The sequence below is a fragment of the Urocitellus parryii genome, chromosome 3, assembly GCF_045843805.1.
Source record: "Urocitellus parryii isolate mUroPar1 chromosome 3, mUroPar1.hap1, whole genome shotgun sequence".
NCBI classification, from domain to species: Eukaryota; Metazoa; Chordata; class Mammalia; order Rodentia; family Sciuridae; genus Urocitellus; species Urocitellus parryii.
In genome coordinates this window covers 63,046,003-63,072,278 of record NC_135533.1, presented here as the reverse complement: position 1 = coordinate 63,072,278, position 26,276 = coordinate 63,046,003, and the positions used below count along the sequence as shown (strand labels likewise).

The 26,276-nt window shown below is 32.6% G+C and overlaps 1 protein-coding gene across 3 annotated transcripts in view; it reads left to right on the top strand.

The window, feature by feature from the left end:
• Nucleotides 1-26,276, top strand: part of Cacna2d1 (calcium voltage-gated channel auxiliary subunit alpha2delta 1) — a 372,350-nt gene that overhangs the window by 306,707 nt on the left and 39,367 nt on the right. The window contains exons 15-21 of one of the 3 annotated variants that reach the window (XM_026384956.2): nucleotides 5,299-5,376; nucleotides 7,247-7,321; nucleotides 7,598-7,672; nucleotides 11,541-11,597; nucleotides 16,467-16,523; nucleotides 18,533-18,604; nucleotides 21,635-21,696. In XM_026384956.2, coding sequence (XP_026240741.2) covers nucleotides 5,299-5,376; nucleotides 7,247-7,321; nucleotides 7,598-7,672; nucleotides 11,541-11,597; nucleotides 16,467-16,523; nucleotides 18,533-18,604; nucleotides 21,635-21,696 — 476 coding nt within the window. Of the gene's footprint in view, nucleotides 1-5,298; nucleotides 5,377-7,246; nucleotides 7,322-7,597; nucleotides 7,673-11,540; nucleotides 11,598-16,451; nucleotides 16,524-18,532; nucleotides 18,605-21,634; nucleotides 21,697-26,276 lie in introns of all 3 variants that reach the window. The other 2 variants (XM_026384954.2, XM_026384957.2) reach the window with 2 other exon arrangements.

The window sequence follows — 26,276 nt, the reverse complement described above, 5'->3', positions numbered from 1 at the left end:
ATTTTTAATGGAAATAGGATATTGGTGGTTGGTTCTGGTGTGAAACAACATGCCAAAGATCCACAGAACAACTGACATATTAGAATAAGTATTCCACCACACTTTAAAGCAGTAGTTCTTAAATGGGGGTAATTTTGCCCTTCACAATTCATTTGGAAATATCTGTATATATATTTTTTGATGGTCAGGGCTGGAGAGTGAGTAACTGTTACTACTGGTCTTCACAGACAGAGGCTGGAGATGCTGCTAAACATTTTACAATGCACAGAACAGTCCCATTACGCACACATGCGCAAGAAAAAATTATCCAGCCCTAGATTTTGTAGGATCAAAGTCATGTTTTGATGTTATTTTTATTTTCCTAATATTCAATTTATAAAGATTTATAATACTTAAGATTTATTCATATGCTTAATCTTACTTTGAAGTCTTTATTCATGCTTTGCTGGAACAACCTACTGGGGAAAGCCAAAATACTAAGTCCTAAAAAGTAACTGCTGATTCAGTAGTACCCTTTCCCCTACTTGGAGTCCAATTATATGCTGTTACTTCTTTTTTCCATGCAATGTTGAACCCAAAGGGCAAAATACAATCCATTTAGAGTTACTTATCATTTGATTCTTATAAAGTAAACATATACAGGAAGTTAGAAGAAAAATAGGCACTATTAGCAGTGGCCTTGCACGCTAAGAAAGATAAAGTGAGGCTTGCTTACCTCAAGTCCTAGCTAAAATTACCACCCAATGTTCCTTCTTGACATCACTTGTTTACTTAAGGTCACATGGTCATCTAAAGCTATGGGCAAGATGTTTCACTTTTTTAAATCCATCCAAGACAGTGTATGATAGGAGGAGCCAATAATTATGCCCTGTTGCTTTCCTATGACCAGAAGTTCATTAACCAGAATGTCTGCATTGCTGGTAAGGTTCCTACTGATAGCACAAATGACATTAGAAGGAAATGTTAATTCTAAATGTCTGTTTACAAGTTGAAACTAAATGTAAAACAAGAAAAGAAATGGAACACACGAGTTGGCTATGCAGTGCACACAAATAGAACTTTTTTTTTTTCTGGTTTCAGAATAAGGGACCTATTGTATATTTCTAAGTATTTTTTTATAATCACTTTATAATTTATACAGCAGATTCAAATTATGTTAGTCAAATCCACAGTTTTATTAAAAAGGAAAAGGTGTAATATTTGAAGACAAAGTGTAATATAATGTGAAAAATTCAAAGAGCTCTGGTGTTTCAAAAGAAAAAAAGTTATATGTCTGGGGGTGGAATGGGACATAAGAAAATAGTGATGTTTTAGCTAAACATATGAGTTCAAGTACGGTTTCTTTAACTGATGATGATGAGAAAAACCACATAAATATAGTATAAAATTGGGGAGTGTACTGGATATATTGAAGGACTGTTGTCACTTATATAAGTAATATGATATCAGAACAGAAGGAGGTAACTTGTAGAGGGATGATTTTATTTGGGAGATAAAACGAGTCTCTTTAAATAAAAAGAGAGAGATGAAAAGAGTTGGGTTTCAGAAAATAAATATTAAAACAAAGGAGATAGAAATCTTATATATTGTCTTGGTTTTTATTCTCTAGAAATACTGGCAGTACTGATAAACATAGTATACTTTTGAGTTCACTTGATAAATGAGGGAGAAAATGGAAATTGGGTGCCAATGAATTCATCTATGGTTATCTTAACTCTAATATGTTAGTCATCTGGGACCTCATTTGGGGGTATATGACATTTTTAGAAGCAAAGTATAAAATTCTATACAAATGCAGAAATGAGGCAAAGATAAAGACTACATCCTTATCTATATTTTCTATCATGATACCAATTTTTAAAACTTTTTTTTGTCACTTTTTGAGTTTTTTGACCAAAGTACATGACAAAACAAAACAACAACAACAACAAAAACTCAGAGGAGAAAAAGTCTGTGAGGCTCAGTTTCGGAGGTCTCAGTCCATAGAAATCTGACTCCATTATTCTGGGCCCAACATGAGAAAGCATAATGGGGAAGAACCCAGTGGAGGAAAGCTGCTCAGCTCACGATGGGGTCAGGAAGCAGAGAGAGCAGAAGGGGCCAAAAGTAAGATGCACCTTTCCAGGATATAGCTCCAATGATCCACTTCTTACAGCCACTCCCCACCTGCCTATAGTTATCATCTAATCCATTCAAACTAGGATGGACTGATTAGGTTACAACTCTCTGAATCCAGTCACTTGACTTCTGAATATTCCTGAATTAACCCAGGCAGTTTAGGGGAGACACCTCACATCCAACCATAACATTCTACTCTGGGTGCCCCAAACTTCATTTCTATCTAGTAATGCAAAATGCATTTAATCTATCTCCCAGAGCCCCATTGTTTTGACAGTTTTAGCATTGCCCAAGAGTCCAACTTCAGAATCTCCTCTGAGATTCAAGGCGAACTCTGAGCTGTGAGCCCCTGTAAAATTCAAAAGCAAGTTACATGTATTTGATATATTAGAGTCGTACAGAGCAATTATTCCCATTCCAAAAAAGGATGAAAGAAGGGATGGATCCAAAGCAGAGTTGGGCAAACAGTTTCCCAACTATACCTACAGCATCTGGGACACTTGGCGGCAATATGGTTATTTTCAAAGGGTCTGGTCAGCTCTGCCACTTTGGCCTTGATGGTTGTACTTCACATAGGCTCTCTTTTAGCTTGATCCTCTCCTAAGTCAACAGCTTTTTTTTAGTAGACAGTTTACATTACTGGAATCTCATTTCCTAGGGTCTCCATTCCAGCTTTGGCTTCCCCGTAACCCATTGCATTCTCAGGGACAGCCCACAGGAACTCCAACCCAGCTACACTTTGCCTGACTTCAGAGGCAAAATCTTGGTCAAAGCCTTCATGACCACTTAACTTTATGCAAAATACTTAGCATCTCTTTAGGGGTGTTCTCTCTTCAATAAGCATACTTTCCTTATCCCCAGCTTCTCATGCACATTTCTGGCCAAACCACAAGTTGTTTTTTTTTTTTTTTTTTTAAACTCCTTCCCTTCTGTTTTCTACTTTCAATTCTCAATGTAAACCTAGCTAAGAGCTGCCATAATAGCCATGCCACTGATTGAATGCTATTTTGCCTTGAAATTTCCTCCACAGATTTATTAGTCCATCACTTTTAAATTCAACCTCACATAAAGTCTTAGGACGTGGGAAAAATGTAGCCAAATTCTTTGTCATAATCCATAACATGAATGACCTCTAAGCCTGTTCCCAATAGAGTCCTCATCTCCCTCTGAAACCTCACAAGCACAGTCACATTTCTGTTGGCACTCTGTCTTCTGATCTCCCACCAGGGTTGCCCATTAACATCCACTTTCAGTATTCTAAAGCTTTTTCAGCCTGCATTGCCAAACTTTTCAAAATTCTTCCTACCAACCAGCTCCAAAATGTTGGGAACCACCTGGTCACTCAGTGCCAGTGTCTGTTTTAGTCAGCTTTTGCTTCACTGTAACCAAACTACTCGACAAGAACAATTTAGAGGAGGAAATATTTATTTGTGGCTCACAGAGGTCTGAGCCCATAGATATGGCCAACTCCATTACTCTGGGCCCATGGTGAGGCAGCATATCATGGGTAAGGGCCCAGGAGAGTTAAGGTGCTCAACTTACGGTGGGGTCAGGAAAGAGAGATAGAGAGAGAGAGAGAGAGAGAGAGAGAGAGAGAGAGAGAGAGAGAGAGGAGCACACTCAGAATGGGCCAAAGTGAAGATACCCCATTATTCCAGGGTACCCCATTGACCATCATCTTTGAGCCACTTGCTACCTTCCTACAGTTGTCACCCAGTCTGTTCAAACTAGGATAGAATGATTAGGTTACAGCTGTCACAATCCAGTTACTTTACCTCTGAACATTCCTGCATTAACAGAGGCACTTCATTGGGGACCCCTCATGCAAATCGTAACACTTATAGATTGCAACATAAATAGAAAATTATCTAAAGTAATCTTCACAGAATTATCCTCTGGATACCAGCTTTATGAATTTCTGATCTGACTTTCTATTGAGATAGAATGTTTTCACTGAGAATGTTAATTTGCACAATTAATTAAGGATCTCTTCATTCAAATGTTGTTGTTTAGGATGAAACAGAGAGCTAATACGTATATCATCATGTACTGAACTATCTGTAGCTATGCCAGCTTATCTAGTGTCTTGTTCTGCTGCAAGTTTGTGGATGATTGCCCTCCTCTCTGAAGGAGGAGAGCAATTTTCATTGCTTTAGGGCTTCTTGAATGCACAAGTAAAAACTAAAGCCTATTTAAGACATTCTCTCCATAAAACCACACTGTTACTGGAATGAGAGCAGAGTTTATGAGGTTTGAATTGGGAGTTATTTTTTAGGAGATTACTAATATTTTCTCAGTTTATTAGCAAATTCAAAATATCTTTAAAGAGTGATTTGGTGAAAATGTAGTTTTAACATGAAATAGTGGTTATACATACACAGAGAGACACACACATGCCATGGATGTCAGTAATTTTAAAAAAAAACTTCTTTTTACATAATATCCATGTATTCTTTTAATATATGAGAATATCAATCTGCTGATTAATCAAATGGAATTATTTTGTTTTGCTAAATTGCTTCATGACTAGACTTTCATATTTGCCATTTGCAAGTTTATTTTTCTACATTACTTTCTTAAAAAGTAATATTTATTTTGGGTGTTATTTAGAATTAATACTTCTTTTGTACAGCATAGCATGTATCTAGAGTGTTCCAGAAATGCTATATCAATAGCTTAGTTCTTTTACTACACATTTGTGAAATAGCATGAATAGTTTGGGTTAGGGCATTAAAAGTTAAGAATAAAACCACAAAAATGAAGTAAATCATTTAAAATAATATTTTTATACCATTCTGCTTATGGAGGGCCCTGATGGTAGATAAACTGTCTCTGTGCAAAAGAACATGGAGGGTGGACAGTTACTAAAATGTTTAGAGGCTAATGAATCTTTACATAAGTAGAATATTTTTATTTATTTGCAATGCACAATGGAATAATATTTCAAATCTTACATGCTTTAATAGCTGCCTAATAAGTCTTTATTATTTCCAAGACATTTTCATTGATATTTTGAAAACACAAAACTTTGATATTTTGAAAACACAAAATGAGTTACGAGTTATTTGTGGCTCTTTATCAAGTAACTATAAAATGAAGTCTTGTATATCAAGGTCTAAGGCAGTAGGACAAAGTTCAAATTGTCATTTTCATTTGCCTTTTCTCTCAATCTGTTTTTAGGAACTGGGACTTGTCATTACTGGAACTCTTCCGGTCTTCAACATAACTGGCCAATTTGAAAATAAGACAAACTTAAAGGTTAAAAGTTAATTGATAAAATTAATAATAATAAATGATAAACTGTGATGTTGAAGCTTAATGTGGATAAGATACTCCTGTAAGGAAATGCATACAGTGTAACTGTCTTGTGAGGCCAGAGGTCAGTGGCAGCAGCTGCCTGTGTGATAACCACCTGGGAAAAGGAAGCTCAGGTCAAACTCTCTGTCGCCTCAGAGTCGAGGTTGAGCTTTGCTCTATTTAATTATGACCTGATGAGAACACAGAGTCAGACTCTGGGAGTAATTACATGATAAATGGTCAATACTGTGTGCTAATTTTTAAAATGCATTTGATGTATTTATGAAGTTTGAGGGGTGCAGGGGAAGAAAGAACAAAAACTATAATGATGTTTTATCAGGTGTATATAAATGCATTTATTGAATCCTTACTCTTCCAATTCCCAAACAATAGATTTTTTAGTCATAATTCAAGTATCTGATTTATAGTTCTTTTTTCCTGTTTTTTTTAAGATACAGGGAAAATACTTAATGAGTTTCTAAAAAATGTTAGATTTTTGTAACACTGGTAATATTGTCATGCAATGAAATGCTATTTGAAAGTTCTGAATAATTATTTTAAAAATCATGTACTTGTTTTGTTAATTTTGGTTTAAAAGTAGTGATAAATTTTTATTTCTCAATTTGATTCAGAATGAATTTAAGAAGGCAGGAGTTAAGAATTTTTAATAGCAAATGTTTATTTTATAATGTGATACTATTTATTTGAAGGGATATTTTTTCTAGTGCATGGTTTAATGTAGTCTGCTACACTTAAGCATTATTTGTACAATTATTGTAAACCTCAGTTGAGCTGCTTATCTTAATAATATAGTCATATCCAATATCAGTTATTTCTCTTTAGGGTCCCATTACCATTCTTAAATATCTGTGAATTCTAAAAATTGCAATTCATAATGGAGCAATTGTCATATTCCTCATTTGCATTTAAGATCTCAGTATGGTCTGTCTCTGAGATGGCTTTAATTTGAGAGTTTAGTGCAGAGTAGGATTATTTCATGGCAAAGAGTATAGTTGTTGACATGACTTTAATTTTATAAGCACCCACACAGAGTTTAAAGTGTTTTTTATAATTTCTGACTAGATTTTAAATTTTGTTTGTAAACACATTTTGATTTATTACTTTATAATTTATATAATTCTATTTAAAACAAAGTTTTATGACTCAAAATTTTAACACAATTTTCATTTTTATTTCCCTTAGATGAGTATGATAGCTATTTTCAACATAGCTTCTTGACTTGAAATTAAAACCATGATGCCCATTATATAGAGAAGTTATTAGCAGCAATTAGGAACACTGTCTTGAAGATTTGATTATTAATAAGGTCACATATTTTAAAGATAGTTACAAAAAATGGGCACTATCATTTGTAAGAATATGGTGTTTCTTTATTCCATACTGGTCCAACTTTTAAATTGAACGTTTTTGTGGTTTCTTAATTGTAATATACCACAAAGTCAATGCACAAACATGCACACATATAGCTACAATAGCCAACAATGCAATAAATAAGTATTACATGAATAAATATTAGGAGAGAAAGGTACAAAAAGTATCAAATGAAAGTTTTCAGGTATCTAAGTCATCAAGATTTCATTTAAGTTGAGTAACAGTGATAATAAAACTATGGAAAAGATCAAAGCTGAGAATCTTTGTAAATTGACACCAAATTACAATCTGTGCACACTCACTCACACACACACACATTTGTTTACACTAGTATGGAATACAACCATTACTACAGCAAAAGGACGGATATATATAATTATTGTATAGAAATATATAATTTGGGGTACAAAATAAACTACTTTTTGCCATCTTGTTACAGAACCAACTGATTCTTGGTGTGATGGGCGTTGATGTGTCTTTGGAAGATATTAAAAGACTAACACCACGTTTCACAGTAAGATACAATTTACTTTTTTGGTAACCTTTCTTGTTCTTAGAACTGTGTATTAATTTATCTTGTCTATAAAGTACTTAAGTAATTCTGAAAAAATGATGTGCAATTATCTTAGAAAAGGAGCTAAATATCATCCTTAAAATTAAAAGTAGAAATTGAATGTCATCCTTTAGCATGCTCTTAAATGTGATAAACCAATTAATTTAACGTTTTTTAAAAATTATGTGGATTTCTAATTGTGAGCATACATCTCTAAACTTTTTTATTATTTTCCAGCTCTGCCCCAATGGCTATTATTTTGCAATTGATCCTAATGGTTATGTTTTGTTACATCCAAATCTTCAGCCAAAGGTATGTATATAATTTGTTTACAATGCATAGTATTTATAAAATTGATGACTCATGATCTTAATAGGATTCTCATTTTAAAATTCACTTTTATAGCATTAAATACAAAAGAATAATCTGTAATCTAGCTCCCTTATTAGATGACAAAACCACAGATTATGACATGTGAAGAGGTAAAAGCATTTTCCCTTACCAATTTAGGTGAACTAATATTCTTATGTGAAAGACAGCCATTATCATCTCCTGAACCTACTTTCACACATCACATGTGTGACTTTGATTAAGGCTGTGAAGGTGTGCTGCTGCAGACATTCCTGTGACCCTCCTAAGCATTAGCAATGTTCTTTTCTGCCTAGGATGCATTACCCATGGCCCTTTTCTTCTGATAATTACTCTGCTTTCCATCTCCCAGACTATTGTTTCACGTTGGGGCAGGCTTGTAAATACCTAAGAAAAAAATTAAATAAGTAAAATGTATATGATGGGTTTCAGAAATGGGAAGTGTAGTTTTTACTAAGTGAGTTGTTCCGGAAGCCATAAAATCCATAGACAAACTATTTTATCCTAATATTTATATCTACTTTCCCAATATACAAAACATTTTTAGAAAATACTTCATTCAACTCATTTCAGTTTTCATTAATGCTTAAAAAGGTGTTATGGCAAAATTTATTTACCTACATTTAGAATTAGACAAAATCTTATATAATGGAAATTTTGTAAACATTTTTAAGTGACTAGTGAAATTTGAGGATAATGCTGGAAATGCTCTAAACCATGGAGACTGTTACCTCCTTCTCTCTGTCATGGATGTTGAATGAGTCCCAGATTAGTAAACACTGGTGTGCCCACACATACACACATGAAGTTGTGACATTGAAATATTCAAAACAGCAATAAGGACAATTGATATTGAGTTACATATTAAATGTGATGATTTATTTTAGCATCTTAATATATATCTTAATGTTTCTATATTATTTCTTCTCACTTTGGAATTTATTGCCATATAAGATCCATCATGATATAAATATTTGCTAAGCATACATGGCCATTGAGCATCCTATATCATGTTTAAACATATTCTTTTTATAAAAGTTTACAATAGTACTTGTCTGTGTTATTAAATTATTACACTTCTTAAAAGTATGTCATTTAAATTCCTCAATATCATTGCTTATGATTAGGTAATCATGCTATGGTTTCTGTCATAGTTGAAAATATCTAACTTTCTAAATCTCAAAAATTGTTTAAACTTTTCAAATATTATTTGAACTTTGTGTACCCAGTGTATTTCAGATTATATCTTCTTAATTAAAGTAATCTAAAAGCAATATAAATATAATGTGCTAAGGAGTACAAAGAGTCCCAATTTTTCTGATTATAGACCTTAACCTTTACCCAAAGGAACTATATATGATAGAGATATACAAATAACAATTGAAATTCTAGTTTTCATTATGAAAAGGTAGTAATTTGAAAAAGGTTTTAACATCTTCTGCAATCTCCTAATGACTAATATTTATATAGAAGGTATTTTATCACTATTTGATGATGTTAATATGTATTCAACTCATATTTGGAATAATCAATACATTAAAATTCATAAAATTACAAAAAATATACATTTCATAAGATTTGCGTTAAAAACTAGTTGACTTTTTTCTTCCAGCTCACAAATTAGCTCTCATGTTTTGGTATTGGATTTTATTAAAAGTAAGCGTGCAACAGTAAGATATTTTAAAAAATACTCTTTTAGGAAATTATTTTTAAAAATAAACAATTCTGAAAGGTCAACATACTGTCTTTCCTGAAACTTGTGAATTAAATATGCTTGTGCACTCTCATATTTAGCAGGATAAATATTATGATTTTTACTTTGTAAGTAATAATGTATGTTGTACAGATTAATATAAGAACCTCACAAAAGAAACTATATAGTATGAATGTTTCAGGAATTGACAAATACAAAAAACAATATGGTAACAGATGTTATACCAACAAACTTAATCTTAATTCTTTCATCAGAAATTCATCAATACAAATTAAAGAAAATGTAGCTATATCCATCGTACCAATTATTAATTAACAAGATGAAAAACTAATGTTAACCAAACATACCTGGTTTGGTGTCTTTTTTGTTTTCTTTCTGATATTATAATCTTATTTCAAACTATTTTAGTAAAATGTTATAGTTCATAGAAGTTAGGATAGTGTCCTCTTAAAAGCCCCAAATATCAGTAAATAAAGTAGCTATGAAGTTTTTTAAATTCTTTTTTTAAATTGATTTTATTATTTTTTAAAATACACGACAACAGTGGAATGTATTACTATCCTTATTACACATATAGAGCACAATTTTTCACATCTCTGTATATAAAGTATGTTCACATCAATTTATGACATTATACATGTACTTTTTTTGTATTATAATTCTTAATAGGCATATATACCACAATCTTTCATATCTCTGTTTGTATATAAAGTGTGTTGACACCCAATTCAAGTCTTCATACATGTACTTTAAAACACACAGTTTTTTCTCAATGTGTGCTGTAACCTTATGACCACAATTTTTAAAAATATAAATATGTCTCCTGATTTATCCTTATTTTATTTTATTTTACATATTTTATTTCTACCATTTTGTTTCATTAAAATAACCAGATATGGTCTAATATCTAATATTTGATATATCTAATATTTGATATATTTATAAAATATCTAATTTTGATAAATTCTGATAGATATTTATTATATTGAAAATGGAGTATAATATATGATTTGGAAGTCCATATCTAAAATGAGTATAGAGTGTTATGGTTGAATTCTTCATCAGTTCAATAGACATAACACTGGCTAAACTTTCAGAAAACAAAGGCACAAATTTCAAATGTTTAAGATGTTTCAGTATTTTGTAGTATTGCTTTATTCAGGCTACTATGGTTAAAAAAAAAAAAAAAGGAGACTGGTGGCTTATAAACACCGGAAACATACTTTTCACAGTCCTTAAGGCTAGGATGTGCAAGGCTGAGGCATGGGTAATTAGGTGCCTTTTTCTCACATGCAGCCACCTTGCTCAGACCTCACATGGCAGAAATGGAAAGGATCTCTGTCAGGTTTGCCATAGGTTACTAATCCCATGGAGGGGTGGGCACCTCCTCAGCCTAATTGCTTCCTACATTGCTCCTCTCCTTCATACTATCAATTTTGAGGTAAAAATTGCAACATATGAATTGGGGGAGAAAGTTAGCAATATTTGCAGTTTGCAAAGTTGGGTCATATAAATTCTAACAATTCCTATTTCTCAATCTATTTATTTTTAAATCAGGAAAATTCAAAACTGTCCAGTACAAATTATTTTACACTTCCCAAGTGTGTACTTTTTTAGGAAAAACAGGAGAACATTAACAGTTGGTTTGCTTAAACAATGATTTTTATGAGGATATCAGTTGTTTTTAAATTACAATAGAATGCATTTTGACATACAGTACACAAATGGAGCACAACTTCTCTTTCCTCTAGCTGTCCTCGGTTTAGAGTTACTCCAGTAGTGTAATCATATATGTATATAGGGTAATAATGTCTGTCTCTTTTTACCATTCTTCCCATCCCCACAATCCCAACCCTCACTTCACTCCTGTCTACACAAACCAACCAAAGTGAGGATAACAGTTTTTATTTATTAAAAATATTTTTGAACTTTCATTTTTTTTAATCAGCTTATCATGAATTCTATGCTGCTTATAAAATATTTTGAATTCTAAGTATCAACCAATTTTTGACTAAGGAAATATGTGATCACAATTGATTATAGTATTACCTATGTTAACATGTACTGTGATGAATTATCATTTCTTTATTGCTTCAGCCTATTGGTGTAGGCATACCAACAGTTAATTTAAGAAAAAGGAGACCCAATGTTCAGGTAAATGAATGAAGGTAGACTTAGCTGTGCTTTCAAATTTGCTAAATCAGAGTTGAGATCAAGCTTGGTCTTATAGCTTTTGATTAAAACTGCATTTCCTGACATTAGCTTACAGAGCATGAGATGGAAATGAGCATCATTTCTGAATAAACTGCAGCAAAAATGTTATTAATTATGGGGCAGGATATGCATTGGTGAACTAAAGATTGCTAAGTAATTATGTAATAATATTAACAATCAAGGGTATTCATAATGAGATGGCTTCTAAAAAGGAAATGTTATTAAATATTGTGAAATTAGTGTCAAATCTTTGTGATCCTAACAATTTGCTTATAAAATTGACTTCTAATTGCAAATAGAAATTCTTATGTGATAGTTTCCATAAACCAGAAATTTTAAGCCAAAATTTCTTTGAATTTCTAAAAGTATAATTTTGGATTAGAAGTTAATTTCCCTTCAGCTAATTGAAAATGTTCAATATTTCAAATAAAACGTGTGAATATGTACCACCTGGCAAATTTATTGCAAAATCTTTGCCATCAACAAGACTTAAAAGTTATTATATATATGCTGGGAATGATGGCTCGTACCTGTAATTCCAGAGGCTTGGGAGGCTGAGGCAGGAGGATTACAGATTCAAAGCCAGCCTCAGCAATAGCAAGGAGCTTTGCAACTCAGTGAGACACTGTCTCTAAGATACAAAATAGGGCTGGGGATGTGGCTCAGTGACCAACTGCCCCTTAATTCAATCTGTGGTACACCCTGTAAAAAACAAAAAAGTTTGTTTGTTTATTTATTTATTTATGTTTATGGGCACATTAAAAATAATCAGCATAAAAGGATACTTTCTACAACTTTGAGAATTTCAGAATTTCAAAGAAAGTTCAACATTTAATGCTTTCTATATAAGCTTACCATTTTCTTAAAAAAAGTGTTAGTCACATTACAATGGAGAGGTGGTGTGATTTCAGAAGATGTTGCTAAGCTGTGAATTAGAACTAAGTTTGAGTTCAGTTCTTCTGGAGGCCAATATTGGAGTACTTCAGTTTGTTTACCTGAAAAGCAGTGTGTCTGCCCTGCCCAGACTGTTCATCTGGGAAATGAAGCATATCTGTTATTACTGGGCCCCATCTCTTGAAATTTCTGATTTACTTTGGCCTCCAAATTATTTTTAAAGCTTCCTAGGTTGTTCTAAAGTGCAGAGAACTGAACTAGAAAAAGCTTCATTTCTCTTCCAGCTCTAGAGCTCCAAGAAAATCTGAATTTCATGTTGTTGCATATGAGTCCCTGAATCTTTTACAATTCTTATAAAGATTAATATTATGTATAGGTCATTCTTGATATTGATATTTTGTTACTCTCCTTGCATGTTTTCTTTTTATGTATCATCTTAAATTATATTTTTGCGATCCTGCATTTTAGTGATTTTAAATTTTTGTAGCAAAATCAAATACTGCATGTAAATATTATGATTAAAAAATAAACATCCTGAATAATAGTTTATGTTATTTTTTATTTCATTCTAAGAAAACTCCAAATGGCAATCTAGCAACCATATAAGACTTTTCAATTTGAGGAATATTTTTTAATGAAGAAGTATTGTAATCATAGTGACAAATAACTATTTCAAATTCAAAATTTGCTAATATTGCATCCTGCCTTTTATTTTACAAAATGAATGATTGTTATGATAGTTGATATTTAAATTTTGCAAATAGAAATGTCACATATTTAAAATGAGCAAAAGTAATGGGCATTCAGAGACCATAGAATCAAACAAATTTCTATTCTTAATCTTGTCTTGTTTTTTTCTTATTAGAATTCTGAAAATTTTTCAGTCCTTATGCCTATGATGACTCTTTTTAAAAAGTGGCCCGCCAGATTGCCATTTAAAAATACAAGTCGTGCATTGATATGTTTCTGTTATGATTTCATTTTCTTCTCTGTGTCTTTATATGTTGGATTGGGACATGATCTTCATATTGCCAAATCTTCCTGATAATGCCTCCTCCCTGCATGCTGTTTGGGTCTGGTCATGCTATGCATTATCCATTGCATGTAAGATAAATATTCTTTTTTTCTGTTTTCATTTTATCATTTTGATTATTTTTCACTTTGTTTGCATTGAGTTTGTTAAAATTTTAATTCTGTTTTGAGGGTGTTTATATGAGGATAGTTTATTTCATGAAAATTTACATAGGCAATTCTGAAATATTAGATTCAGAGTGTCCTTTCATTAGGGACTTTCTAGGTTTCTTTTTCTTTCGCTTTATTTAATTATGTATTTGTTTGTTTGTTTGTTTTGATACTGGGTAATGAGAATGGAACCCACTGGGCACTTTATTCCCAAACATTATTTATTTATTTATTTATTCATTCATTCATTCATTCATTCATTCATTCTTTTTAATTTGGAGACAGGGTCTCACTAAGTTGCTTAAGGCCTCCTTAAGTTGACAGACTGGTCTCAAATATGCAGTCCTCTGCCTCAGCCTTCTGAGTCACTGGGGTTACAGATGTGTGCCACTTTGCCCAGCTCATTTTCTTAACCACAGATTTGAAGACTTTTCAGTATTACCCTTTAATTTTCTTCTGATGATATATGTTTTTATTTTCTTCTTATGGAATATTTATTTGCTTCTAAATCAAAACTGTGCCCTCCAAATGATATTATTGGGGGCATGGGTTGGGGTAACAGGGATTGAACTCAGAGTCACTTGACCACTGAGCCATATCCCCAGTCCTATTTTGTATTTTATTTAGAGAGAGGGTCTCACTGATTTTTTAGCACCTTGCTTTTGCTAAGGCTGACTTTGAACTCGAGATCCTCCTGTATCAGCCTCCCTAGCCGCCTGGCCAATTGATGGTATGTTTCCCCTTCAAAAAATTAAATATTGGCTGGGGATGTGGCTCAAGGGGTATCACTCTTGCCTGGCATGCACAGGGTGCTGGGTTCGATCCTCAGCACCACATAAAAATAAAATAAAGATGTTGTGTCCACCTAAAACTAAAAAATAAATATTAAAAATTCCCCCCCCTCTCTCTCAAAAAAAAAAAATTAATTATTTGGCCTGGCACAATGGTGAAAAACTGTAATCCCAGGTGCTCAGTATGCTGAGGCAGAGGATTGCAAGTTCAAAGCCAGCCTCAGCAACTTTGTGAAGCCCTAAACAACTCAGGAAGACCCTGTCTCCAAATTAAAAAAAAAAAAAAAAAAAAGACCTAGCGATGCTGATCAGCGGGTAAGTGACCCCTGGTTAAATCCCCAGTACCAAAAACAAACAAACAAAAAATCAAATACTTAGACTTTTAGTAATATAGAACCATCTGATTATAGTCAAAGAGTTCTTAAGCAGTGAATATAGTTCAGTTTTAAAATTATAGATGAGGTCTGTGATCCTGGCTCAGTGATAGCGTGCTTACCTTACATGTGTGAGGCACCGTGTTAGATTCTTAGCATCACATATAAATAAATGAATTAAATAAAAGTCCATCGGGTAAGTTTTTCTTTTTTTTTTTAATTTGCCTTTAAGTATTCTCATTCATCAAAAACTAAGGGAATAAAAAATATATTTATTTAAATGAAGTTATTCCTGAGAGCAGTTTTTTCATAATTATAAAATACTGTGTATACTGTTAGTCCATATCCAAAAAAGATATGCTTAATTTTAATAAATTTTTAACTGTTCCTTTTGTGTTGGGAAGTCTACTCTCCTAAAGTTGTGTTTCAAATAGTGATGATGAAAATGGAGGCTGATAATTATCAAGAATCTGGTGACAGTGCATTAATCTAGAACAGTGTGCATTTAATACCACTATTTAATTAACTCTGAGACTTGGATAATGTTTATTTTAATAAACATTTAAAATATAGTTTCTAAAATTTTGCATTTATAAAATCATACATATTATGACTTATTGTTCTAGTGAACTTTGAAATTCTATGACAAGTTACTTAACAGGTGTTTTAAAGGAATGCATTGATTTAGTTCAGTAAGTCTTCAATATGTGATTGTGAAATTAAAATAATGTCATATATGATACAACATTACCAGGCTAATAGTATCATATACTTATATATAAATAAATTATTCCATGGTGAACTTTATTTGTTATTATGCATCAGCAATAAAAGTCAGTAAATGTTAAGTCAGGAAATAGTATTTAGTTAAACTTTAATTAAAATAGCTAATCTTAATAAACGTCTTTGTGACTTGACCACAGTTTTCTTATAAAATCTTAATAATTTGAATTAATAAAATATAAAATTTCTGAGATTCAAATATATAAAACTAACTTACTTCTTTTCCTTATGCATATTGAGAAGAAAGTATAGATCTTATAGAATTTGTTTTACTTAGAAAATTTAAACTAGTTTTAAAAAAACGTTTTTTCCATACACAGTCTATTTTTTTTATCTGAACTACAGCTTGGGATGCTTACATATGGCCTTTGTTTTATTGTCACATTGCTATATTTTGCACTTTGTCATTCTAATTAAAGGAAAGAAAGTTGTGAGTGGATCTTCAAAAGTCATATTCCCATAGGCTTGTGATTATAAATGCAGTGTATAATACAACACTTAGGGTAAGACTGTTTTCATTTGATGATTAATTACAATTAATCTACTGCATTTAAAGCTCAATCTCTAGCTCTGTCTACTTTCATGTACATATGTTCATGAAATAGTTTCATGTGCATATGAAAGAAGATACCTCTATCAATTACTAATGTATCTTAGGTAAGTAACTTTTAGAGAATTAATTTCATCTTTAAATATCCATTAAATTAACTCTGTACACAGCATCATTTTATAATATCATATGTAATTAGTTGTTATTGTTTTCTGTGTAGAACCCCAAATCTCAGGAGCCAGTCACATTGGATTTCCTTGATGCAGAGTTAGAGAATGATATTAAAGTAGAGGTGAGTGTGATCAACAGGACAAAGGCAGACCTCAGGTCACTGCTTTACTTCTTCCATGCCTCAAGTATCTGTCCAGCAACTGTGTTGTGTTAGGCTGTCTCTTAGGTAACACACACACAAAGATGAATATCCTCTATCTTTAAATTTCCTAGGTTCTATCTTCTCCTCATCCAAAGGATGATATGAGAAGACATAAATATTTCAAGTTGGGTATGACCTAAATGTTTTTCTCCTTTCAAAGATAGAGGTATTTTAACTATTCCAATACTAAAAGGACAGAGATTCAATAAAAAATCATACAAATGGACATTACCACACAGTTGAAAGAGGAGTTGGGAGGCATCCAGCTACCTGACCACATGAGGAAAACATGAGCAAAGCAGCTGCCATATTTGTCTTCGCACACTTTACTCAGCAAATTTCTATTTTATTTCAAAACCAAAATCACATGTCACTTCCTCTGAGAGGGTCTTTCATGATAATAATGGGTTAATAGTTAAAAATAACACTAAGTACATGATATCAGTCATGGATTTTCAAGAGCCTTTGAAAAAGATATGGAACATTTTATTATATCTATGGCACTGATGATAACTTTGCAGTAAACAGAATTAAATAGTAACTATAAAAAGTTACTCAGTAAGTTGCAGGAGAAGGCTCTTGTACTCCAGAACACAGGTCTGGGTATTTTTCTAGAAGGATTGACTTCTTCTTTCATCTATGCCAAAGTTACGTATTTCTTTTAAAATTTGTCACGGCATATTTTAATTTACTCCCTCATTGCGCAACCATAAGATTTAACTATGATTATCCTAGACTGTGGCACAGAGCTGGGACGTTTTCATTGGCTAATGAATATTTGTTGTCAAGTGTTATATACAATAAAGTAGAATAAGGTAGAGGTGGCAAAATGGATGTCTGAACTCCTCCCTGCTCAGTCACCACAATGATCACCACAACATTTAGTCTCTCTAAGCCTTAGTTTCCCTTCATGATTGCATGAAATAATATCTAGAAAGAGCTCGGAAAAATATCTGCTTTGTGGTCAAGTCTTCATTAGTATGGAGCCTTGATGGGACTTACCTAAGGAGCTACTCTCTGCTCTTTCCTTTTGTATTTTTCAGACCTCAAGTATTTTAACTAAATTAGACTAATCACATACTCTTCACATTTAATTTTTTTTTTCACACCAAGTTTGTTCACTTATTATATGTAGTTACCAAATGCCAAATGCAAATGTCCAATTGAGTTATAGAAAATGAAAAATAAACTAAAGAAAATTTTGATAATTTCCAGTAGATAAATATTTTGTAAATTAATGTAACCTAATTCATTTTTTAAAATTTGGGAAATTGCCTATAAGGAAGCTAAATTGTTTTATTAAATCCTAGTAGGTCTTTATAATCCTCTCCATCCCTTGCTTATATTGTATTTGTACTGTCAGAGATGACAAATAGAAAATGAATAATGGATAAAAAGTATTGGGAAATAAAATTGACAGATTTATATTATTATATTTTGTACCTGTTCATATATATAACAATTAATGTCATTGTTCTGCATAATTTTAATGCACTAATAAAAATAAAAAAATTCTTTCTCATATAAAACTGATCAGATGAAGTTGAAATTTGAAATATTCCATAGTACATGCTAGTTCTGTAAATGCATATACATTTCTCTTTCTCAATGAGAACTTTTCATGTAAATGTAGCCAGCCTATAAGACAGTTGACTACTTTTTTTTTTTACTCATTATGTTTCAAAAATTAATGTTTGGTTGAAAAAAATTTATTTCAGGTGCTCTTGTTATTTTAAATATAAAATGATCAGAGTTTGACAACTTTAAAAAATAATTCCCAGAGAACAACTGCAACTAATAGTCAAACCAGTGTACCATTTATATTCATTCTGTTCAAAATAAGGAAAAATCTTGAAAAATGAATAAAATCATTCTTCAATAGGTCTGTTTGGTTCCTGGAATAAAGTAGTTGTTTCGTTTTCCCTTAGATTCGAAATAAAATGATAGATGGAGAAAGTGGAGAAAAAACCTTCAGAACTCTGGTTAAATCTCAAGATGAGGTAAGAATTCATTCTTTTGTATTCTTAAAGTATGTGTTAATAATAATCTATCTTGACAATTTGTCTTTCCTTTCTGCTAATCTCATATTTACTTATATAATAAGGAAGTCTCTAATGAGTAATTTTCTTTTAAGACACTTCTTAACTAGGGGAATATTTTTCTAAGATATTTTCAACTCTTTTCAAAATATTTTTGAAATAATATTGCTTTAAGTTTATATATACATATATATGTATATTTTTAAATAATTGAAAGCTATATTTGATGCCTGTATATTTTATCATTATAAGAAACAAAACACACAATATAATATTGTGCTATGTTTTAAGCAACAATGAAAACTGAAGTTAATATTGAAGAGCTGTATGTTTTATGATTTGTGCATACAGACGTTCTAATTGTTATGTTCTGTATGTTGTTTTGTGTTTGTTTGTAGTTGGAATTATCTCTGTTTTTACTATTTATAGATTTCCTGCATTTAAATCTGAAATTAAAATATGAGCTAGCACAACTGACCTCATTTATCACTGACTTATTTAGTAAACATATTTCTTTATGTTTGTATGTAAGATCTCTTGTGGATAAGGAATAGCTAACCATTAATCAGTCATGTGGAATGAAAAAGGACATTCATCTATTTGAGTATCTCAAAAATATATAGGACTCAGAGGTTTTTGTGCCTGGAATTTTAACCTTAGCTTTTATATATAAATTATATCCATCCCTCTGAAATCTCATACTTTTTTCCCAGATTCTCCCCAATTCCTCAGGAGATGTTTCCAAAGATGGACCTAGGTTCTAAATGTGGTCCTTCATTAGCACATGGCTTTTCTCATTTTAATATCATTATGAGTCCCTCTTACCAGAGCATGAGGAGGTATATATAAACTTCAGTCTTTATTGAGCTATCTACTCAGTATTGACTTAGACTTTAGCCATGGTCTTTTCCTTTTCACTCCCTGCATGAAGGATGTAAACTACTCAACAGTACCGCTGACCTCTCTCTGTTGTTCCAAGAACTGTGACCTGCACATTCTTTCCTTAGCTTACCAAGTTATCTTCTTTCTATTTACTTACATTGATATTTTCCCTGCTTCATATTATTGCAGATTCCTTTCTTTGACTAATTTCCACTTATAAATCTTTAAAATTTTAGATTTCTTTTTCTTGAATGCACAATTAAAAGTAGATATAGCTGCTAACCTTCAATTACAATATAAACACCCTCCAGGTTTTTGTATATTCAATTAAAGAAAATTTGTTTACCCTATGAATGAGTATATCAGCTGAGAAGTGACTGTGAATTTCATCCTCTTTTGTTGTAGGAAATCATGTAATTTTTCTTTACACCATTCTCCATTTTTGTGATTGGAACCTCAGCACATCTCAAAATATCTGGCATTATGAGTCACAAATAATTTAAAATTCTTTACATGTGAAATGTTTCCCACAGAGTCTTTCTTCTCATCTGATTTATTAAATAGTTTTTACCCACACTTGTCTCAAATTAATTTGTAAACATTTTCTTTAAAGTCATGTCTTTCAAGAATCCAACTATTCTGCAAAAAATTAAATAAATAAATGGGATAAATAAGTAGAAGTAATCAGAAATTTAACATAAAAGATGCAAACTCTCATGTTATGCATTACTGTTCATCTTAATGTTACTACTAAAATAGGTTTAAAACAGAGTTACACATCTCTGCTTAAATTTATGTCCAATTAAGTCTGATTTGTATGAACCTGAAAATAGTTTGAAAAGCTAATTTGATAATATCCCCAACCTTTTTACAAAGTTGGAAAAAGAATTTTATGACTAAAAATTAGATACCAAGCATGCTTAAAATTGTCTGTGTAATTGCTAAAATTGAACACTAAACAAGATTATAATAATTTTTTCTATTATAATTAAAAATGATTTCATAGTTTTATTTCTCTCATCTGATATTACTTGTCATGTTTTTTTCTGAGTAGTAACAAATTCATACATATTGTCATTTTAATTCTTCTAGGAATTTTACTCATTCAAAATAATCCTGTCCACCCATTCTTCCATCCACCATACATACGCCTACACACACATGCACACACACCCACACAGAGCAGTAGGAGGGTTTGATGTATAAAAGCAAAATTAAATAGTCATTATAAAAGTGGATTCGGCCTCAGACAATTTTCTTAACCCTGAAATTGTAAGTGCATTATCACCTTCTTAAGGCTTATTTCTTGATCAATAAAATATGGGAAATAATATCTACTCCTGGGGTTTGAGTAAATGAGATAAGTGACAGTAAGATATTTAGCATGGTGCATAAAGCTGAATAACCCTTCCACAAAATTTTTAATATGGTTGGATAATAAAGCTGGAGATTATTGACAAAATTAAAAGTCGCATATGTGCCATTACTGTACCTAAAGGAAGAAAGATCGAGAATGACTTTATACCATTACTCAATAGCTGCATATGAAAGATTTTATATCGGAGAAGTTATTTAGCTCAGCATTTCCTTTCTCTAGTAGATTAGTTGTCTTCCTAATCTTCAGTGACATCAAGTAATTAGCCTCTTAACAAACCACAATAATACCATAATTAAAGCTTAGTAAGAACAGTAATAATATACTAATTTGGATCTAGACACACTGATTACATTCATTTCCTGATATTCCTACTCACTCTTAACTGTACTCTAAAATGAAAATATTTGAGTCGTGGTCTTTTTCATTATTAAACTTTGGTTTTCAGAAAATATTTTCAGGTTTTATTTTTCTTTGGCATAAACTATTAAGATCTAATACTTTTAACTCCTTAAATTGTATCATCTGGATACTTATTTCTGTTCTAAAATTTTTATTTTCTTTCAAACACACACCCATAATGGAAAAAAATGAATTTAGGATAGATTCTATCATACATTTATGAAGAAAGCTATGAATGACTGCAGAATTTATGAGTAAATATTATTACTCCATTCCTCATATGAATTCATGCAGATATGAGTTGATAATAATGAAGTCAAACTTTTTTCTAGAGATATATTGATAAAGGAAACAGGACATACACATGGACACCTGTCAATGGCACAGATTACAGGTAATTAATCACATTTATATGTGTAATATGGAAAAAGAATGTTCAATGCCTTTTTCTAGTTTTTAGTAGCCACATTTTCAATGGATGAATATTGTCTTTGCATTTTCATAAGCTATTTTCAATGTGATTTCCAATAGAAAGTTACTCTCTCTCCATCGTAAAAATGTATTAAAGTTATAGCACCTGATTTTTCAAGATAGAAAAGATGGGGAAAGCTAGCAATATTAAAACCTGTCAATAAAAACATATGTTTTAAATATGTATTTTTTTGTCTAATTATATTACTAATAAATGTTGACAAAAATCCCCATAATATTTTATAGCTGTCACTTCCACTGACTTCCTCTTTTAAGTTGGGATTTTGCTTATTTTACTTGCATTTAAGTTGCAAATTAACCTAAAAGTACAGCTTATTTTCTCCTCATCGCATCTGTTATAAAAGACTTAGTTGATGTAATTTGCTCCCACTGAATAGCAGTTCATTAATATCAGGATCTATCCCATTAGCTGACAGCCTAATCCCTGATCATCTCTTGGAAGATTCCTCCCTTTCTCCAAACCTGCTGAGCATTTCCTTCACTTTCTCACTTTAATTCCCCTCTCAGCTCACTGCTTTCCCTCTGGCCCGGCTCCCTGCATCCTCATAATACTGAGGTTTATATGAGTACATCATTCTTGTTACTCCTTCTCTCTTTTTTCCTGTTTAAATGGAACTCCCATCTTTGAATCTCATGTCACCAGACTACACTATCCACCTTTCTCTGTTTAGCAGTTGTATCCCTTTTATTCCTATAAGATCGCCTCATTATCAGTCTCTCCTACATTCATATAGATCAGTATTTTTCAAATTATTATAACATATGGACACTGGCATAAAGTAAAACAAAAATTTCAAAGCAGTTTAAAAATACAAGCTGTAAATTTTATCATTAGATTCCACAGACAGAGTTAGCCTGTCAAATTGCTGTAAAATTTCCTAAATATTTACTTTCAATTTCTGTATTTTTCTGTTCATGGGATAATAATTATTTGCAAATTAGATAGGTCTATGCACTACATTTCAAGTAGTATTTATATAGATGAGTTTTCCGGTGCCCAAACTTCCATTTTTTTTCCCTCCTGTCCTCTACTGATATTGTCATCCTCAGCCTTACCCATTTATTCCAAAGTCATGTTCCATAGCTCTTATAGTGTCATCTGCAACTCCTTCATAATCTAATGGAGATGTCTTCATCCAACCTTTGATTATCACTTTCTAGATTTCCACCCCTCTCACAAGTAACCTGATGACAGCAATCCTTTGTCTCAATTGAGATTAAAAACTCAGCAATCCCTTCTCCCTTTCCACTGTCCTTGTGACCCTCTTTATTTGACAGAAATTTCTTGGATCCTATGTTCACTTTCTTGCACACACCCCAGCCCAAGTCCCTTTATCAGACTTCCTTCAGGTTTGACAAAATACCAATTCTGGTTAAGTTCAATTATAACCACACTTCACTAAAAATGGTTGAAGCAAAGTATTTACAAACCCATATCACCTAAAATTGGTGAACACTTATCTCAAGTGGGCCTTAATAATGCCTGAGGTTCTCAATAATCCAGGAAATATAGGGTGCTTATAGATGATTGATGACAGTTTCTTCTTTTTCTTCAAACCCATAATACTACTCATCCATTTTTTTCTTGGGTGGTGTCTTTGCTTCCATTACTGTGAAAATAGAAATGAAAAGAATTCCCACTCCCCTGGCAGTACATAGCTGCTTACGTCTGGACCTCTGTTTTTGTTCCTGTTGATATTCTCAACACACTAAAATGAGTGAGCTTAACATCTGAAAACAATTGTACCTTACTCACAACCTCCCAATAATTTACTGTCTCATTGGTGTAGCTTCCAGAGACCACCATGGTGCCCTAAACCATGGATCTCACTCACCGCCACCTCTCTAAATCATTGTCCACTGCACATGCTCTGGTTGAGCCATACTGTTCCCCTTGCTGCTGCTCATAAACACTGGCACTCTTCTGTCTCATTGCATTTATTCCTGAAGTGACTTCTGCCCCACATGATTTTTCCTTGATAGACCATATGCTTATATCCTCATCTTCATGTCATTGCTTACTTTTCATTTCCTCAGAAAGTCCTTTTCCAACCATCCTAATTAAAATGGTAAGTGCCTCACCATACTCCATGTTTCCTTCCTCTGCTTTGTGTTTTCCATAACATCGTCTTTTACTTTAAACACAGGTACATATACATGAGCCATACAATACATATAATGATATTCTCTTTTGTGGGAAGGGGTTGCTGGGGATTAAACTTAGAGGCACTCAACCACTGAGCCACATTCCCAGGCCTATTTTGTATTTTCTCTAGAGACAGGGTCTCACTGAGTTACTCAGTGCCTCACCATTGCTGAGGCTGGCTTTGAACTTGCGATCCTCCTGTCTCAGCCTCCCTAGTCACTGGGATTTCAGGCATGTGCCAATGCACCCAGTGATATTTTTGATTCTCATTTGTCTTCTTTTACTACTAAGTTCTAAGGGGCAATGACTTTTCCCTGTGTTTTCTGAATTTATCAGCTTTCTGACAGTGGCATATAGTAGGCACTCTATAAATATGTCCAGAGTTGAAGAATTTCTATTTGAAGTTGATAAAAAATTTAATCAGAGAAATTTCCAGTCTGTCTCATTCTCTCAGATTCATATAATGTCCCAAACTTCCATTGCAATAAGGAAACATGAAAGTCTCTTGTGACATATTTCTGTGCAATTAACATGTATCCTAACTAATAGGCTGCGGTGGCCTCAAGTATTTCTTTTTATATTTCTTTCCTTTCCAACTCCTCATAACATACACATAACCTTTAAGGGGAGCCAAGAGTGCTAGGGAATATTTCTAGAGCTACATGTTGTTATCATAGGAACCTGTCTCTTTGTTCCTGGAATGGTATATAGAGTAGATATAGAAGAGAAAAACATACATACTAATGTCTTCACATGCCACATGCCAGTCCTTCTTCCTTTTCTTGGTTTTGACATTTTTTAGGATTTATTAAGAAACACTAGAATGACTATTTTAATTATTTTACTTATTTCAATCTACTAATTCCTATCTCTAATTTTTATCTAGGCATCTCTTTACATTTACACAATCTTCATACACATATACATATTATTCTTTTCCTCCCTCTTTCTCAATTATTGCCATTTTTCAGTTTTAGGATAAACTCACTAAAAGGTGTAGAGAAGGCAGCAGGGAGCCCTGTCTCTTGAGAGTGAGAATGTGCACTGTGTTCTGTTACTCAGGTGAACCAGATCTGAGTTAGGAATGCTGTGCCACTTTGTCCCTGACAGTGAGGCAGCCATGGTGGTTGGCTCTACTGCTGTTATAAGAACACTTTGGGGGTTTATAAAATTTTTCTTATACCCTGGTTGAAGGTGTAATTATCTCACAAATGGCTTCTACACTCTATCTAACCTTTCCCTCACACACTCAGGAATAATACAAAGTGTGGGCAGATTAATGTTTCCTCAAATTCATTGTCTTTCCCTGTTCACAAAATATCACATTTAGACTTCCAAGGCTGATATACCTATCACACATTTCACACTAAGCTATCTTCCCTGTCACTTCTGTGATTTCCATTATTATACATTTCGTTTTTCTCCGAAGAGGCCCCGATTCCTTCACTTTGGCATGTTTTCCTCATATATTCTCTTTTCCAAGTCTCTAATTCTGGGCTAAATTGAATCTACTCCTGTTATAAACACTTCCCTGAATTTCTAGACAAATTCACAAGCAGCAGTTTAGAACAAAATATCACATCTGAGTTGAACAAAAGATATGTTTAGATTTAATGAATGAGATACCAAATTTCAGAAAGGTAAATTCTGGCTCCATAAATTTTGATCCAAGTTAGGTTCCATCTTCTGTATTATAGTAATTTAATTGTTTTAATAGAAAGCCTTCTCTTTTTAATAAAGTTTACTTTGACATAGATTATTGAGTTGAAAAGTGTGTGTGATATTCTATTTAACTCCGTTAACTGTGTTTATGGGGCACATAAATGTTGCATGGGCTCAACCATCCATCTGGTGGCCACTTGCTTTATTGAACTTTAATCTCCAAGAGGAAATAAAGCTGTCTTGGTTTATTGGGTTTATATGGAGAGAGACAGCAAGTACTGTGTATGATAGCACCATTGACTCGGAATGTTTGTAAAGATCTTATCTAGCATTATGTGGAAGAAATAACTGTTGGCTTGAGTTGAAGATAAAGTATAACACTTTTTCTATAGAAAGGATTGTAGCTCTGGATAACAGCATTAGTCTTGCAGGCCAATAAAATGTATATTTGATATACCAATTTTAAAACATTTATGGTGTTCCTCTTGAATTCCCACACTATTTTGTGGTACATGAGATGTAACACAAGCTTACAGAGTGACACTGTAGCAGTTGCATGATATAACGTTATTGGTTTTAATTAGAAGTTTCTCTTAGCAATAAGGCTGATGGAGCAATAAAAATGTCCTAATTTCCCTTGAGAGGAATTTGTAGGAGACAATCTTCAAATGCTC